This window comes from Polypterus senegalus, chromosome 10, assembly GCF_016835505.1.
Source record: "Polypterus senegalus isolate Bchr_013 chromosome 10, ASM1683550v1, whole genome shotgun sequence".
Taxonomy (NCBI): domain Eukaryota; kingdom Metazoa; phylum Chordata; class Cladistia; order Polypteriformes; family Polypteridae; genus Polypterus; species Polypterus senegalus.
Window position 1 is genome coordinate 53,133,240 of NC_053163.1, and position 19,818 is coordinate 53,153,057.

The 19,818-nt window shown below is 36.6% G+C and overlaps 1 protein-coding gene across 4 annotated transcripts in view; it reads right to left on the minus strand.

Moving 5' to 3' along the window:
* klhl4 (kelch-like family member 4) overlaps nt 1-19,818 on the minus strand; it is a 452,146-nt gene that overhangs the window by 146,341 nt on the left and 285,987 nt on the right. For all 4 annotated transcript variants that reach the window (XM_039765785.1, XM_039765784.1, XM_039765783.1 and 1 more), the window contains exons 5-6: nt 12,926-13,138; nt 3,601-3,787 (exon numbers count right to left, since the gene is read on the minus strand). In XM_039765785.1, the coding sequence (XP_039621719.1) occupies nt 3,601-3,787; nt 12,926-13,138 (400 nt within the window). The remainder of the gene's footprint in view (nt 1-3,600; nt 3,788-12,925; nt 13,139-19,818) is intronic.

A 19,818-nucleotide genomic window follows, 5' to 3' on the forward strand; every position in this document is an offset into this window, starting at 1 on the left:
ACCCTGAGCTCGAGGTGCTGGATCAGCTGGCATCTCTTGCAGATGTAGCCCTCATAGACAACTGGCTCTTCCAAACCATCATCTAAAAAGTCCAACATCCAACAGGACTTGCATTGCACTGGCCTCATTATTATTGTATTGGGATTTGATTTGCTTTTTATTGCCTTGATTGTGTCAGGCAACAGCTTTTGCCTTTTTGTGTTATACATAGCTTACTTTATGTTGAAGAGCATTTTTGTCATAAAATAAACATTTAATTGTATAAAGATCCTGTGTTTGCACTTATCGCCTGCTGGGTTTGACAGTTTTTCTCTCTTGTGGACATTTTTGGGAGTTTGAGATTGTGAACTCATGAGAATCATAACATGGACTAATGCTCAAGAATTACATACATAAATGTTATCTAATATAGATCTAATACATTTTAGAAATACGGCCACAGAACAGTCAACAAGAAGGTGCAAGAGACAGACATTAGCAGTGAAGTTTAATTCTTATTATTGCTCTCCTTCATTGAAATGCACAGTTCTTTTTTGAATTATCTAACCAAATCTCACCTGTAAGAGCCAATCTTAGAAAGTTAAGGTCTGATGTTAAATTCATATAGTGTTCTTGTTTCTAGAGAATATTAATTTCTTATAGCTACCTAGAACATGGTATAACCTTTTACTCCCTGTAATTTAACTTTCTTGCTATATTTTTAGAACAGGGTGTTAATTAAGGCATTTAGGAAACAGTGTTACTGATAGCATGGACTATTAGTTATGTTTGCAAATAGGAGATGGCATACAATTTTCTGACTGTGTCTTATGTGCTTCAAGTACGACTGTATGACCAAATTTAGAGAAATGAAACAAGATTTATAAGCCTTAAACAGAGCTTTTCTAAAATAAGAACTTTTCTTTTCTTCGCTTTATCAATTTTTTCTCTAATTTACTGTTTTGCCTTGTAATTTTACTAAAACTTGTAAAACAAATATTTTGTCTGTGGAATTATTTGATCACGTGTCACAGTGGTGCTTGAATCATCCTATGAAGCAAACTAATAGCTGCAGAACTTTGGATGAATGCAGGTACACCACATTCAAATAGATATTCTGATGGACTCTAAGCAAACACTTTTTTGAGAGTCATGATTCTTGTATATAATAAACAACTAAAAAATACAACACTACTACCCAGTTGACAAGAACAACACTGTATCATGACAGTAAAATAACTATGTAATATGGAGAGAGAGAGAGAGAGAGAGAGAGAATTATAAATCTGCACAGAAATAACATGAAACACTAGAATATGTGTAAATACAGAATCTGTTCAGGCAAATATTATTTTTGCATTTGATTTTGATTTGCTTGTGCTCAGCACATCAATGGAACAATGCTTATTTTAATTTAAAAAAATTAAATAAAAAATTACGATCAAACCAAATTCAAAACCCATAAATTTAAGTTGGGGAAAAACATGTGAGTGCACAAGGAGCTCCAACTAAATAAATACATGTAGTACTTTTGTTTTTTTTCTGCAAATTAAGATACATAGGAAGCACTTTTGGTGACCTTCATACCCGCAATCCTGTGATGTCACTTACTTTTGGGTCATATTCTTTGCAACTTAGCAAAAACTGCTCCATAAAATGGCAGCACCCATGATAAAAAATATTCAGCTTTACAATAACACATTTCAGATGCAATTTAAGATCAGATCCAAAACCCTTAGATTTATAAACTTCTAACTAAATATTAAGAACAGGTACAAAAAAATACATAAAATGGAAATCAGAATGTCTTTGTCCTTGTACATTTTGTGAAAAATTAGGTCTACTTAAAAGGGTCTTGGAAAATTAAGGAAAAAAATAGCCTGAAGAGTGGGAAAAAGCCCATAATTTTTTAGTTATGTACAGTCAAAGCCAAAAATATGGAAATAATTTTTAAGATGGAGTTGAGATTTTGCTAAAGGAAATGATTTTTTTTATGATACATACCAAGGAATATGCCAATTCCAATTTTGACAAAGAAGGTGAAGTAACTTGACACAAAAGCACTTTTTTCAAACTACGAAGTAACTTCAAGTTTTTCTGACCAATTTATTAAAAGTAGCGTTTGGGAAAACTTGAAATTATGTACGATATCACATCAGTTTTAGTTGTCACTTTTAACACTTTCATCATCACAAATGATTATTACATAAGCGCTTGGAATGAGATATATATTTACATCCACTATTTAATTTCAATGAAAAATATTTTGACGCTGGATTTGGGTGGCACTGCTACATTCTTTGTATTTTTCTATATAACATATTACCGATATGTTGTAAATATTTTAAATGTAACTAGTATAATCTCTTTAATAACAATGCAAATATGTCTGTGGATCATCCTCCTGCCTTATCTTGGCTAAGCAGTCCCACACTGGGGCAAGAGGTGTCATTGTCGCTAATGGTTTTGTCTATTTCTCTTCCAGCAGCCAGGAGAAGACACCCAGTGAGAGCATTTCACCCCACCCCTTTCATTCGGAAGAACGTAAAAACGAGACAACCACAGAAGCTAGCTTTTTTTTTCTGGACCCATCTTCATGAGATTAGGAGCTCCAAACCAGATCTTATCTAACGAAAATATCTTGCCATCGGCATTTCTGTTTCATTTTTTTGCCATTGTGCACCATTTTTGTTTTTTACAGTGATTACTTTTAAACAGGGTGACCTGGTTGGCACTGCTACATTTCTTTAGTCCAAATGTCATACCTCACAAAACCACAGGGATTTTGTTTAGTTAGTTTAAATTCTTAGTTAACTACCTCTAAGCACAGAGCTAGGTTTGTTGACAATCTTCTTTATTTTGAGTGGTTTGCATTGCAAGCCTGCCTCCTGTCATTAGCAGAGAAAGAAGCCAAGTATCAATAGTATAACAGTGCTGAATTACTTTTTAATCTTATTTTGTTTATTACATTTTCTGTCACATTTAACTGCGTCTAAATATATTTTGTCTGTGTATTTTATGGTCCAAAAGAGGTGAGGAAGAAAACAAAAAAGAATATTTTGGAATTCTGAATCTTTCTATGGCAAACTAAGACAAAATCACATCAGTTGTAATAAGATAAAATTTTGCTGAAGCAGTTCTTTAACTTTACTGTTCATGAAAAAGGAAATTTCCATTGCCCGTTACTACAATAAAGCTGTCATATTCTTGGACAACACAAAGAAGGTATGCATAGCAACATAGTTATTTTTAAATGATATCATTAATGCGAAATTCCATAGAAACTTGGAAGGAAACCAGAAACTCAAACTAAACCAATAACTAGTAAACAAAACTAGAAAAAGATCAAATGATGTGCTAAAAGTTGGAAGATTCTACTTTTTTCTGACATAAATTAAAAAATATTTAGACGACAAAAATTGTAAAATTCCACCTGGCTTTACCTTCCTTTAAAGTCACATTTATTATAAAGATTCTTTTAATACTAACTTTGATTTGTTCTTGTAATATTTTTGTCCTGCATGAACAGTTCTAAATAGTTGAATTTGTTTCAATAGATAAATGAAATTACCAGCACACAGAATAATTAGCAACTATCAAAGCATATCAATCACTTGTTACCTTTTGTTGCATCCATGCCTCCCACTGCATAAAGTGATCCTACTGTTGACTTTCTAGGTTTTGTCCTAGGACTCTGCAACATAGGGCGACGTTCTGGCAAAAGGTGATACTTCATTGCTTCCATGACAAGTTTCTGGCATTCTAAATCATCAGCAAACATCTTGTTGTTTTCTAAGTCAGCTAAAAGCTAAATACAAGAAAGCAGATAAAGTGAATAATGTTTGCAATTGCAATTTTATAATTAATGAATTTATGAAATATTAATACTACAAGAGTTATGTGGAGTAATAAGGAAGCAAGCAGGCAAATTTTACTTACTAAGCATATTTAAAAACAACATGGTATAAGCCAAAGACCTGTACATATTAACAATAAAGGTGAGATAAAAAATGACAAGAATTCATCACCATGTATTCATTAGTGAAAGCACACCAAAACTGGGCTAAATGCGCAAACATGCATCTTTAGACTATGGGTGGGCCAGTGTTAATCTTGCTGATAAAAATTCGTTTTCACCTTTATTGCTGAAAAATACTTAACAACATTTTTTCTGTGACAAAAATGTAACGAAAACTAAATAAAAATGTGCCATTAATGACGAAAACGAAGACGAATGGTTTTAAAATCAAATGAAAATGTTACAAACAGACAACTGGACAATGAGTAATGTGAAGCTCATTTTGCACATCTCTATTACACATGACATGGTCCACCAACAAATAACGAGCTTGAATGCAGTGGCTCAATTTTAAAAACTTGTATGCACGTACTGTATGTAATTGGCAAAAACTAGTCTGACGCCATCAGGAAATCATCACATCAGCCAGAAGCCTGCTCCACTCTGGTCCTCTATGTTGGCCAATGTCAACACTGGCGAAAAATGCAGTCAGACATATGGACTGACTTTAATTATGACTGACAAAAATAAAGCCCAGTTTAAGCCATGTAGAAAGAAGCTCTCAGGAAAATACACCACAAAACTGAAGTTGGGCATAGAGACGCGCCATCCTAAGAGTCATACCAAGGTATCTAATGTTATCTGGGTGGCAACTTGCCCGATGCCAGTACCATTACCTCTGGCTCTTGTTCACCCTATTAACACATCAAGTGCATCCGTTTATTTTAGGTGTGCTGCTAGTTGGGATGTCACATCGATAGTAAGGTCAGTACTGCACTCTTGTGTGACTGGAAATATTTGAATAATATGTGAGTAAAAACTACATATGAAAAAGGCTGAACAGTGGTGATGATACAGCACCACATCAAAAAGAAAAGCAGCAGAAGTCATATCTGGCAATGCTGTGTGCTCAAAAATGTCAGTGTTCAATTTGGGAAAACATGCTTATTAATGAAAAAAAAGTCAACACAAAGGCTTTTGTAATTGCCAGTTTTATCCCTTTACAAGTTACGTAACAAACATATTTGTGTAGCTTTGAAAGCGCAGTCAGATGTCCTAGGCCTCAGATGTGAGATGTAACTGTTTTGCTTGTTCATGTATTTGTTACAATCGACGGGGCATTAATTGCTTTTAATACAGTGTCCTACACAGTCCCGATAAAGGAACGGAAGCTTTTCATTTGTTCTTTGATAGTAATGAGTACATCTACACATTTGTCCGCTCGTCCATCTGTTTTGTAATTGGTGGATACGGTTTAGGGCTGTGGGTGAAACCACCATGCACACATCCACTTATAAATTACGGGCACAGTGGCAGTGATGACAACAGTCGTGGCAATTAAAAATCGAGGCAAGTTTCAAATGATGTGGCTATTTGGCTTGTCACCATCATTGATGAATTGAGCTGCTCCATTTGTTAATACTAACACTAAATGTATCACGGATTTCAGTGTTAGATAGATAGATAGATAGATAGATAGATAGATAGATAGATAGATAGATAGATAGATAGATAGATAGATAGATAGATAGATAGATAGATAGATTATTAATCCCAAGGGGAAATTCACAAATTTGAATTTGCTTGAAGCACACCTCCCTATTAATATGATATGTATATGTACTGTACAGCAAAACAGCATTGCTTCATTACTGAATATGAATATGGAAACACTAAATTTGTGTTATTCATTTAGATTTTGTGGGTAAAGTAATGTTCATGACCATAACCCCTAAAATGTGAAGAACGTAGTAAAAATCACAGCATCATAAGGCATGTTGAAGGCCAGAAAATTGTGGTGACAGACCAGAGCTGCCATAATCTGACCAAGATCTTTTGGAATAAATCCTTTGTACACTTTAAAAAAGGGAAATGGCAGGTTGTTTCATTTACAAAAATGTATTTACTTTATATTACATGTATTGTTTATGTTCCAATTTTGAACATAACTTGATCATGTTTAATTTATTGAATATTGTGGGATGTACAATAAACTAATTTCAGTCATTTGGGTAGAAGTCAAAATAGTTATATGTGGTCCTCACCGGAAATTAAAAAGCACCAAGTGGATTTATCGTCAGCGGAGTCTGGATAACGTGACGGTAAAGTCATGTATCTTTCAAAGAAGCAACAGGTTGTGGGTTTAAGTTATTGTCGCTGGTTAAGAGCAAAAGGTTAGTGAGATAAAAGTTTAAAAAAAAAAACACTAAAATATTCAGGTATATATTTAAAACACTTAATCACACAGACTAATATTACTCTGTTTTTCATTTTTCCTTCTCTTAATATTTTAATGTTTCATTAAACTATGCTCACTAACTGCCGTCACAAGGCAGTAAATGTACTATTAAGTAATTTAGATTTACTCGCTTAGTACAGGTACGTTTACATACTTTGGGGGTGGATTCTGACTTTCGTTACAGGGTCAACTACATTCAGCATTGCTGTTCATTGGTATTATAACATTGTATAACCAGATAAATACTATTAAAACAGACAAATAAATAATACACCCGAATATAATACAATGCAGTTGCCAAATTTGCTCGTTTGAAAAAAAAATATTTGTGGATGATGGTATCTAGCTGCAGTTTTTGCACTTTATATTTTACTAATAGTTAACATTTATTCTATAATATACAAGTTACAAAAATATAAATACATGTATTTTATAATGTAACACTCTGTCCAAGGTGCATTTTATGTTCATATTTAGTTGTACATTGGTCATGACATTCTAACACAGCCAAAGAAGCAGCATTCTTGTACAACTTTTGTACATTTCAGCTTTTGAATACTAATCTTTTGTTTTTTTTGTTAGTTTGTATTGTTTTTACCAAATAAAACTAGTTTTGGTATAAGCAAACCTCTTTATTTCTTCTTAATAACTTTGAACATGAACTATAAAATCTGCGGTGGGTTGGCACCCTGCCCAGGATTGGTTCCTGCCTTGTGCCCTGTGTTGGCTGGGATTGGCTCCAGCAGACCCCCGTGACCCAGTGTTCGGATTCAGCGGGTTGGAAAATGGATGGGTGGACTATAAAATGATACTGGAACAAGTATAATTGACAACATAAAAAGGTTATAACTTGGTGAGGTGCATTTTTTAAAACGTTTATAGAACAATTCCTAAAGTAATATGCTCTATTGACATGTTCATGTAATGTAATATAATTAATTTAACAGAGAATGAAAAAGTTTAATTTTATATAAAAATATGTTGTTTCAAGATAAATTAATTTAGTGAATTAAGCATAATTATATGTTTTTGATAAAAACAATTTATGTGCAACCAATGTACATATTATTTTATTTTAATCTGACATGCCATTTTTTCAGTGCTATTCTTCATTTTATGTCCAATAATCACAACATATGGTTTGGCTCACTAATGTACATGTTATTATAATAGTTTATTATGAGGTACAGTATATTCTGTGCATATTCATATGGGAAATAAGATATCCATCTGATTTTGACTGTTTGACTAATTTACTTTTATTCAACTAAAACGAATTTACTTTTTCTTGACTAAAATTAATGTACTTTTTGTTGACAAAAACTAGATAAAACTAATAATTAAGTTACTAAAATGTAGCTAAAACAAAAATGCAATTTAATCAGAAGACTAAGAATAAAACTAAATCAAAATGTATTGTCAAAATTAACACTTGGGTGGGCAAACGTTTTGGTGCTGGGCCAAATTTCCAGTAATGACTTGTAAAGTGGACTGTATAAAATCTCCTTTTACCTGGGAACCAAGGCACTCAAGGCATATAATAATGAGAAACATTAACCTTAAAAATATTTGCTATAAGAAATTATTTAATTATAAATAAGTTTAGCAAAAGCTGTTAAGAGCAATGTCCAAATACCAATAAGCAAATAATTTCTTTTATAGCACAGTGATTTTGCTTTTTATTTTTCATGAACATGAAACCTTTTGCTTCAACTTAAAATAGGAATGTCGCAAAAATTATTTGCAAAGATTTTTATCTGTTAGTATTCTTATATACTTGTAGTTTTCTTTTGTTAAAATACCTGCTTACCATTCACTGTATGTCCTACCAAAGTATTATGTCATGTCATGAAAGTAAACAAACTTTGATAAATGTACTTATTACTATTGCGCTGGAGTTCAGTTACTTCCAGTGTTAATGGAACATTGTCCATTTAATCACCAAATAGAAAGGAAAAAAAAATGCAACACTATCAAAATAAAGTTAACTCTCAAATTAACAACAAAGGACGAACATCTGAAATGCATATCTGGCAAAGTGTGCATTTTTGTCTGAACACTATTTCTTAAATTGAGAAAATAACCAGGTTTTGCTCTTTTCAACTGATTCTGAAGAATGTAGAAGGCAAATTAACATCTGAAAACTGAAATTAGCTCACCCAAAACCTTTTACATCTAACCTCCTTCTCAGTCTCACTTTCTTCAGTCACATTTTAAACTGCACTCTTTATACTGATTTGTACAAAGACCTAGAGTCATACTCAAATTTCCACCTATCAGCCAAATTCACTGCTGATAAATTCAGTGACGCAAAATCTCAGATTATTTAATAACTGGAAGACAAAGGCAATCAGTTAAAAACATAAACACACAGCAGGGCTCTAGAGTGCGACCAATTTGGTCGCACGTGCGACCTAATTTCTCAATAGTGCGACTAAAAAAATTAAAGGTTGCACCGGTGCGACCAGCCGTTCGAGGGGGGAAAAAAAACGAAACTCCGTGACTCTTAAAGTCTCCCTGTTGTTCAATAACAGACACACATTAGGCCCATATCGTGGTCTAAACTAATCAGAGATAGTGAAGGGCGGATCCCGCCCCCCCTGATTGGCCGGGGTCCAGATATTCCTGTACGTGTGTGTACGTTTGAAAATACATGTGATGCAGTCAGACAGAGAGAGGTGAGTAGCCCATCAGGTAAACAGTGGATGTAGCCGCGGATTATGAGAGAAGATGAAAAGAACGATTGACGGCTTTTTCGTTAAAAATGTTAGTTAGGGCCTGATCTGTCCGAAAATCATAACCAATGCTGTGACACGGAGCCATCAACCTCCCAAGTTATAGCAAGCCCTGGTCCGGAGACGGCATTAGATAATGAGCCACATACGATCGAGTCCGAGCTCACTGAAATTAAAAGGGGTAAAGTGTATACATTTCGAAAAGAGTGGCTTGACCAGTTTCCCTGGCTAAGATACAGTAAAGCCGATAATATAATGCACTGTATTTACTGTAAAGAGTGTGGGAAGACCATGGCCGGCAGTAGTGCATTTGTGACTGGTTCTAATACATTTAGAATTGAAATGCTGAAAAAGCACAATGCATCTATAAAACACATTACATGCCACGATAAATGCACTGCTCAAGTGTCCCCTCTCCCCGCTGCCTTTCAGCGGCAGGCAGCAGCAAACAGATCATCAGACAAGGCCGAGATGATAATTAAGTTTAACGTTGCCTACAATATTGCAAAAGAAGAACTTCCCTTCACTAAATTCAAGTCCGAAATAATTCTTATGAAGAAAAATGGCTTGAACGTAAACCCGACGTACAGCAATGATGTCGCGTGCGCCCAATTTATAGGAGTCATCGCAGATACATTGAAAAAAAAGACGTCTGTGCAAATTGCGAACAGTGCGTACATGGCATTCCTGATCGATGGAGACACAGATATCGCCACAAAGGAATGCGTCATTGTGTACGGTCGTATCTTGCGGAGAGGAAGACCGGTGAATATACTTATTGGACAGATTGAAGTCGAGCATGCTCATGCCCAAGTCTGGAAGATTTTGATGCTAGAGAGAGTGTGGCCAGCTGGTTTAGTCAAGGCCAAAGATCAAGAAGGCCAAACTACAGGAGTTGGCCATCCGAGGGGCATGTGACTGCAATGGAGGATAGTCCATAAGATATTGAGCCATGAGATGTTCAGTTTGAAGCCCTTAAAACACTTAATTTAGATTTTCTTTTTAGTTAATTTATCTTGAGATTTTTTAAGTTTAAATTTCAGCTCAGTAAAGCACTTTAAGTACCAACACTTTTTCAGTAAGTTACCTTTCTTGTAGAATTGTGCTTGCCTTCAAATAAAGAACTTTGACCAGATTGTTAGTTAATCATTTACAAGGCAATATTGCCTATATGGACAGTGATTAAAAAAAACAACCAAATAAATAAATAAATAAAGTGAACTTGTAAAACTGTGGTGTTAAATGTGATGCGGTTGAAAATTTGAGTGCACCTAACTTTTGTGCTGGTGCACCTAAGAAAAAAAGTTAGGCGCACCAGTGCAAAAAGTTAGTCTAGAGCCCTGACACATCCTTGTATTTGGCAGTGATATAGACTGTCTGTATTTGGATGGTAAAAGCTTATCTTATTTAATTTTTTAAATGACAGAGCTTCACATTGTACAACACTCACACCAGCCAATGTAGCATCATCTTGTTAACAACTCAGAGGGAAGGAATATTATATATTACTATGAGTATGCCTTGGGCTGCTTGCACCTGTGTTATGGGCTAGATGAGTTTCCCCACTCTGATCTAGACAGATCCAAAAGATAAAAAGAAAAGTTGCATTTGCGAGGACTCACGTGATCTCTGGGAAGAGATGGCAGCCTAGACCATGTCATGTACTCCACCTTTGACTGCAATTTTATCTATAAGTTGCATTCACAATTTATATTCAGACAGCAGTACATTTTCATATATCCACTGGGAGTTCTCTGAATTATATCCAAGCCCTTCTATTAGTGAAATAAGCAGGATGATCTGGAGGACCATAATGTAAGTCTTACTGGATTACTGGAGGGAATGGAAGGCTCGGACACTGTTGACTTCATCACCTTCCGTCACTTTAGGAAAGGGGGATAGAAGATACTCGCTGCATGTATTAAGATCAGATTATCACACCCTATTACTTTCGTTTCTGTCTTCTTTGGCTTATCATTTGACAGCCAATCAAGAGGTCTTGACCTTTAAAGTACAAGGATTAAACATTTCACTTCTTCCCTGATTTCAGCAAGGTTCACAAGCACAATGTATCTAATTTACAATTTTCACTGATTCCACTGTATGCACCTAAGTACAGATTTAACATTACATTAAAAAAAAATTTCCATCCATCCATCCTCCATCCCGCTGAATCCGAACACAGGGTCACGGGGGTCTGCTGGAGCCAATCCCAGCCAACACAGGTCACAAGGCAGGAACCAATCCCTGGCAGGGTGCCAACCCACCGCAGGACACACACAAACACACCCACACACCAAGCACACACTAGAGCCAATTTAGAATCGCCAATCCACCTAACCTGCGTGTCTTTGGACTGTGTCATCAGTACTTAGTTGAGCCTCCTTTTGCAAATATAACAGCCTCTAGACGTCTTTGTTTTCAGATATCTTGAGAGTTGCTTTGAGGATCCCATGCTGTCACTCTTCAGAGGAGAGTCAAATGGAAGCACATCTTGCAATTGACCACCTTAAATACCTTTTCTCATGATTGGGCACACCTGGCTATGAAGTTCAAGGCTTAATGAGCTAATCCAACCAATCTGGTGTTGCTAGTAATCAGTACTGAGCAGTTACATACATTCAAATCAGCAAAATTACAAGGGGACCCAAATTTTTGCACAGCTAGTTTTTCACATTTGATTTAATTTCATACAACTAAATACTGCTTCACTAAAAATCTTTGTTCGGAAAACACCTCAGTACTCAGATGTTCCTAGGAAATTAAAAAGATATACCACTGTTATCTTTTTTTGTTGAAAGTAGAGTAAATATTATGCAGGCTGAGAGGGGTTCCCAAACTTTTTCATAAGACTGTATTAAAAGTGAGTCAAACTCTTTATTGAAGAATAAGGATTAATTTCAGTTATACATAATTAGAACAAAAAATGTAGAAAATATCTGTCTGTCCTGGATGTCACCTTTCCTTAACTCTACACAAAGCTTTTGTCTTCTATTAAAAGAGGTAAAAGGAACATTTAACAATGTCCTAAAGAAATCAGCTGTTTTGATCCTATCACTCCAAATTATTTTCCTCAAAAAATATTTTGACCCATGGAAAAAAAAATAAACTTATCTTTATCTTCCTTCTATCTCAGAATAGGCGGACACCCTAGTTTATGTTCTAAGAAGTTACAGTAAACACCTTCCCCCATAAATAAGGGCAAAGTCATGGGTATAGATGGGTTGCCACCTGAACTTACAGCATTATGAACATGTCGATACTGTACATCTTTTCTCACCTAAAATAAAGGTGACTAGGTCCTATAGTTTGTCTAATACTCAGATGACTGAAAATGTTATTTTGATGTTGCCCAACATCTCCCTACACCAACTTTTAAAACAAAAATGTTTTGAGCAGGAAGCATGGGGTTAGTAGCTCTTTTATTAATAGGTTCTCTGGTATTGATCAATAGGTTAGTGGTAGGAACTTGTTTGATGGAATTGTATGCTCTGGGTCACAAAAGAGTATATGAGATTCAAACATATGAGACAGTACATTGTTTTTTTACATTCTTATTGCTGGGGCTGCAGGTAATGACAAAGTTAAATCAGGTGAAAATCAAAGTCCAACAAGCCTGCCATGCATTCAGTCTTTGAGCAGACTTTAACACTTTGAACACATGTTACAAGTTAACTCATATCTCCGTAAGCCTTTCAAGATGCAATGTACAATATAACTAGTTTCTCAGTATCCAGCCACTATAGACGCTGCCAGCATGCTGGCCCAACTCAGTTACCTACTACAGCGATGTCATCTAGTGGGTAGTGATAGAATGTTTTTTTGGAGGTAACAGCTTATGGAAAATAGTATCTAGATAGCCTGCAGTTTACATTTACATTAATATTTACATGAATTTCAGATTTTTTAAAACAAAGCTGAATATATTCTGAACAAATGTATTTTAATACTTACCTGAGGAGGCAGAAGTGGTAGTCTAATGTATGAAAGAAGAAGACCTAGCTCCCGTTGTCTAGCAGAAAAATCATGCCTGACCCACACCATCAGTGCTTGAAATATAGTCTCTTCATCAGGCACATTTATGTCATCACTGGCTAACAGTTTAACAATCTCTGAGCTAGGAAGCAGGAGAAATTCTTGATTCTTTATGACTTCAAGGAAATGTTCCTAAAAGCAAAAAAGCCATTAAAGTGATTATGTATTAATCATTGTATTAAGAAATGTCCCAAAAAACCATCACCAAACATTGTTCATTAAGCTACAGAAGCTTCAATAAATTCAGTTCCTGGTGAGTTCTTGACCATTATGATTGCCAGCAAGAGAAATAAAACAAGATAGATCAGTCTCTCAGTTTAAGAGAAATCTGAACTTCTCATCCTTTACACTATGTTAATTCTATTGAGAAATTTGGAAGTTGGCTTTTCTTGTTAGTGAACTGGATGGAACAAGGTGATCACAGAGTCAAACATTTCCGCAAAATGCATATGTTTTTGGCTCTTTTTCATTGACTGCTCTCTAATTGTTTCTTTTCACTGCCATGCTCTATGTCAATTTGTTCCATCTTCAGGTATGAACCACCTCTCTAACATCTTCCTTCTGTCTTGTAACCTTCGTTCTTGTGTATCCTTTTGTTACTGCCTTTCTTCCTCATTTTAAGAAGTTGTGTCCTGGCCCATCACTTACGTGTCCTCTGAGATGTCACAAAACTTAGGCTCATCCCTTCATCACAGATACTCTCAATCAGTTTCTGCTGGTTTGATTCTTACTACCCTCATGATTGCAAGAACTGGAACTGTGCTGCAACCTTTGTCTAATCACAGATCCAACACATTTTCAAAGGAATTATTTCTTTCCATCTTTTTCAGCATCTAGTTTTAGCTTTCCTAGTATATATTCTGACCACATAAAAGCACTGAAAATGCCCTTAGAACTGTCGCCAGAGTCATCCCTTCCTACTTTCATATCACACACTGTGTGTGAGGTCCATAATCAGAGGACCAAAGTTGTCAACTGAGGGTTCAAAGTCCTCAAGGATTCAGGAACTCCACTGGATGGCCAATTGGATTGCATATTTTTATCACTTGGTTTAATTGACTTAAATGAGATAACTCTTCCCATAATGTGACTAGGCATTTTGCATAATATCACTGACGTATAATGCAAAGTAAATACCTCCTCTTTGGAGGAGCTGCCTCTTGATTCTATTGGGAATATTGCTGTTTCATGAGTCATCAAATTAACATCACTGGTTGTGATAATTTTCCATTAATGATTAGAGAGATGGCATCAAGCCAACACTAGTCAAGAGTACAGGAAAGGAAAAAAAAAAACGAAGCAGCATGTGCTGTATTTCCAAGTGTGTTTAGAAATCAAAATTTGTCTAACTTCCAGAATGCTAGCTAGCATTACATCAATTACCACCACAGTAGAGTCAGCAGTTTACTGGAGTAACAATGTTGTAGCATTATGTATAATAGTTTTGATATTGAGTGTTTAACAGATATTATCTAAAGTTGCAGTACCTAGCTGACACATTGTTGAGGATTATTTATTTCTGCAATATTGACCTCAGGCTCTTTACATGTTGTTAAAGGCTGATAAAGTTACTTGACATATAAAGTGCTCTGAGTGTTACTGCATTGAGAACATGTCTGAAAATTTCACCAACAAACTGTCTTTCTTTCTTACTACTTATTGAATGAATTGTGGAAAAGTACCATGTAAGCAACTTTGACATGAAAAATAGAGCAATTGGGTCATATTAACTTCAGTTGTTGGTTAATTTTATGAGCAGCTAACATTACTAATTTAATAAATGCCTTATTGCTATCTGCTGTCATTGGAAGGACAAAATAAAGTTTAGATAAATTCATAAGTGTAGATGATATATTTACATGTTCATTTTTAAAATATTTAACTATTTTACTTCATTTTGACCATGCATTTACTGCATTAGGTAAGTTGTATTAGTAGTTTTTATTTTATTATTATTAGTTATAGTAATATTGTATGTGTTAGTACTAGTGGTAGTTGTATTTTATATTATCTTTATTAGTAGTAGTAGTAATAATAGTAGTAGCAGTAGTAGTATTTAAAATTCATTATTAGTAGTAGTAGTAGCAGTAGTAATAAAATCGTTTTTGTTGTTATATCACGTTACAAGTAATACTGTTGGCTATATCAAGTTACAAAGAGTAACAGCACATTGATACCTTGGACTGCTACTATAACTTTTATTATTATTACTAATTAGGCCTTCATTTATAAAGGGAACAAATCGATTGTAATATCATTGCCATTAAATACCATCAAAGTTCAAATCTATGGGTTGCCATCTAGATTGAAGCAGTTACTAGTTTTTCAAAACTTAAGCTCATTACAACATATTTGAGGTCATCCATTGCACAACAATAAATAAGTAGCTTGGCTATCATCAGCATCAACTTGGACCTTGAACAGAGAGCTGTTGTGTGATGACCTCATAGATGATTTTGCCTTTGATATGCAACCAAGTGACTAAAGAAACTCCATGAGGTGAGAGCAGGGGGTCCAGATTCCTCTGTCACACTTCCGGTTTCGGTCACAGATGACATCACTTCCAGGTCTGGCATTTAAAGCCGCCATCATATCACTTCTTCATCAGTTTAGTTTGGAACTCAATGAGAGCACATCTCAATTTATTTTGATACCCTACTGCAGCCAGGAACAATATACAGTTGGCTGCCCTAAACTTTTTTTTGTGTGTTGAGACTGATTCTTTCACAGTGGTGCAGTTGACAGGATAATAGCCTCCTTTTGGAACCGGAAGCCAACTCAAGACAAAGTCTCAACACACGCTCATCCCAATCAACTGAACAAACAGTCAGGTAGGAGAGTATTGTTTCTGCGTTGCCGAGCTGGGCTCCAATGGTGTGTGTATACAGGGAATATGGAGTATGTTCCGACCCAGAAACCTTTAGGGAAAATCTGGGACCTAGAGGCGAGGGCCAGCTTCAGAAGGGAACACAGTGGAAACTAATTATGGACTCCTGAGGATGGGGACTTAACCCAAAACCACACAAAGGTAAAACCCTTTGCGAAAGATGGGGATGCCTCAGGTTGACAGGCGAGTGAAACGATGACGTGGGAATTTAATCCAGAAAAATCCTTCCAGGAACAGGCCTTTACCTTTTGGCACAAAGTCGGGTGTTGGCTAAGGCTAAACAAAGAAAACTGCAGGCAAATAGTCAAACAGATATCCTGTGCATCATTTATAAAGGCTCTACCATCTAAACTTGCCCAGCTGACCTGGGGACAGAATTATACTAGCATGATCTCTCTGCTAGGGATTATTAAAACCCTTAGGACAGAAACTAACTTGGTAGATCCAGAACAGAATCCCTGTTAACCTAGACAGAGTTGTGTCCCTGATTCAGAGTCCTACTCTTACATTGTGGAACATTCTTTGGCGGATGAACGGCGGAAGGCTCTGTGAGGTGACAAAGGGGTCTAAAGAGAGACACGGGGGGGTGGCGGAGTTGTTTTTAGCTGAATGCTCTTGCTAATCCTCTGGCCATTTTACATACAGGATAAGCACTAGCCAATGGCCACAAAGTGGCATCTTTGATTCTGGCAGTAACATTTCCATTGTTGCTTGCCGTCTAGTGTTGCTGTGACAATGGTTACAAGTAAAGAGAAGTCTAACTTGCATACATGGGGATGTTCAATCATACAAGTCCTCCATCTGTTACATCTGCCAAAACATCTGAAAAAAATGGAAGTGGCGGTACTTGAGAATCCTCCATTTCCTATGATACTGGGTAGAGATAGGTCAGACAACAACCACAGTATAACACTAGCTAATCCCACAAATTCACTAGGTCTTGTCATGGATGCTGATACCGCATCCTCAGCTACCTCTACGCCTGAGTTTACAGCCGGAAGAGTAGCAGAATTTGGCCTCTGACAATGACGTGGAAACGGGCCAATTACCTGAACCACTTCAGGATACTGTCTGGTATATATGTACACCCACTTCATTGAGGTAGCTAAGGCAACAGTGTCACCTATTCTTTAATAAGAAGTGATTGTAGATTTGGGAAGGAGCATCATATTTAAAAAGACATGCAAGGAATGAGAATAATTTTATTCATGGAGGCATGGCCACTGCATTTTGGCGCTTGAAACTAAACTGCTCTAAAAAATTAAAGGAACACTTTGAAAACACATCATATCTCAAAAGGAAAAAAATCATGCTGGATATCTATACTCATATGGACTGGGCAGTTTGTTAGGAACGAAAGTATGCCACATCGTTTGATGAAAATGAAAATTGCCAACCTGCAGAGGCCTGAATTCAAAGACAGCCTGAAAATCAAAGTGAAAAAAATGATGTGGCAGGCAAGTCCATTTTCCTGGAATTTCATTGCAGCAACTCAAAATCGTACTCAGTAGTTTGTATGGCCCCCACGTGCTTGTATGCATGCCTGACAACGTTGGGGCATGCTCCTAATGAGACAATGGATGGTGTCGTGGGGGAACTTCCCCCAGATTTCGACCAGGGCATCTCTGAGCTCCTGGACAGTCTGAGGTGCAACCTGGTGGCATTGGATGGACCGAAACATAAAGTCCTAGAGGTGTTCTATTGTATTTAGTTCAGGCAAGCATGGGGGCCAGTCAATGGTATCAATTCCCTCATCCTCCAGGAACTGCCTGCATGCTCTCACCAAGAGGCTGGGCATTATCGTGAACCAGGAGGGACCCAGGACCCACTGCACCAGAATAGGGTCTGAAGATGGGTCCTAGGATTTCATCCCAATACCTAATGGCAGTCAAGGTACCATTGTCTAGCTTGTAGAGGTCTGTGTGCCCCTCCATGGATATGCCTCCCCAGACCATCACTGACCCACCACCAAACCTGTCATGCTGAATGATGTTACAGGCAGCATAACATTCTCCATGGCTTCTCCAGACCCTTTCATGTCTGACACATGTGCTCAGGGTGAACCTGCTCTCATCTGTGAAAAGCACAGGGTGCCAGTGTTGGACCTGCCAATTCTGGTATTCTATAGCAAAAGCCAATCTAGCTCCACAGTGCCGTGCAATGAGCACAGGGTGCACTAAAGGATGTCAGGCCCTCAGGCCATCCTCATTAAGTCTGTTACTGATTGTTTGGTCAGAGACATTCACACCAGTGGCCTGCTGGAGGTCATTTTGTAGGGCTCTCGCCAGTGTTCATCCTGTTCCTCCTTGCTTAAAGGAGGCGATGCCAGTCCTGCTGATGGGTTAAGGACCTTCTACAGTCCTGTCCAGCTCTCCTAGAGTAACTGCCTGTTTCCAGGAATCTCCTCCATGCCCTTGAGACTGTGCTGGGAGACACAGCAAACCTTCTGGCAATGGCATTGATGTGCCATCCTGGAGAAGTTGGACTACCTGTGCAACCTCTGTAGGGTCCTGGTCCAGCATTGACACTGACCGTAGCCAAATGCAAAACTAGTGACAAAACAGTCAGAAAAAATGAGGATGGAAAAATGTCAGTGGCCTCCACCTGTTAAACCATTCCTGGTTTGGGGGTCATCTCATTGTTGTCTTTTGTTAATTTCATTAACACCCAAGCAGCTGAAACTGATTAACAACCCCTCTACTACTTAAATGACCAGATCAATATCCCAGAGGTTTCATTGACTTCATTGAATTTTTTGCATATTATATATTTTACTTAGTTACCCTTATTTAATGTAACTAAGAAAATGAAGTAATGCATACATATAGACTACAGCTAACATGCTATATTTCATAGGTGTAGCTAACATATCTTTATTAATGCTCAGTGAGGAATGAACAGAACTAAAACCTGGTTGACACAATAAAGAAAAAAAATGCAAAAAAAGATTTGAAAATTATTTCCAGGATGTATTTTGCTAAAAGAAACCTACAGTTTTGCAAACCCACTTTTTTTGGAGAACTTGTAGAGTAGCAGTTGTAAGGTAATATGTGTTTCATTCATTAAAAGAATTGGAATGCTACAGTATGTGTAAAGTAAACATATCTCCATTTTATTGAACAATGAAGACAGAAATCAACATTGGCAATTTGCCATTATTTTTATGGCTCTATATTTGATATTAAATGTTATTAGAATGGCACTACATAGCAGTGCCACATTTGTCCCTTTTTCTTTTCCAGTGTTGTAGACAACATGCAAACTCGCACTACCACTGTGCCACTGTGCCGCCCAGTTTTTATTTTATAAAATTTATTTTTATTTTTATTTCATTCGACTTTTCAGTGGAGTCAGCCATTTTTATTTTTATTTACTTCTGTGTTTAAAATTTTTGTTTTTATTTTATTTAGTTCTGGCTTTTTTACATAATTTAGTACAATTTTAGTTTTTTTTGTGTTGTAAGACTGCAAATATTGCCCTATACATATTTCAATGCATGTTATGTTTCAGTCAACAAAATACGCACACCGTTCATAATGCCGTTAAACACAGCTTGACTATCAATTATCAAACAAATTAAGTGGCCTAATGAGTATACTCAGCAAGGTCAAATGTTTCAAACCAAGAAACTAGTGCGTGCAAGCACATTGCTGTTAAGCTTTAAACAAGCTGGATGAGGTCTCCAGGACTCTAAAAATATCCAAACCTAATTATGTCATATCATCTACTGTTAAACCGTAATTCTAAAATTTTTATTATGCTGTCTTAAGGAATTGTTCTGTTGTGTATATTGTATTGTATTGACCCCCTACTTTTGACACCTACTGCACGCCCAACCTACCTGGAAAGGGGTCTCTCTTTGAACTGCCTTTCCCGAGGTTTCTTCCATTTTTCCCTACAAGGTTTTTATTGGGAGTTTTTCCTT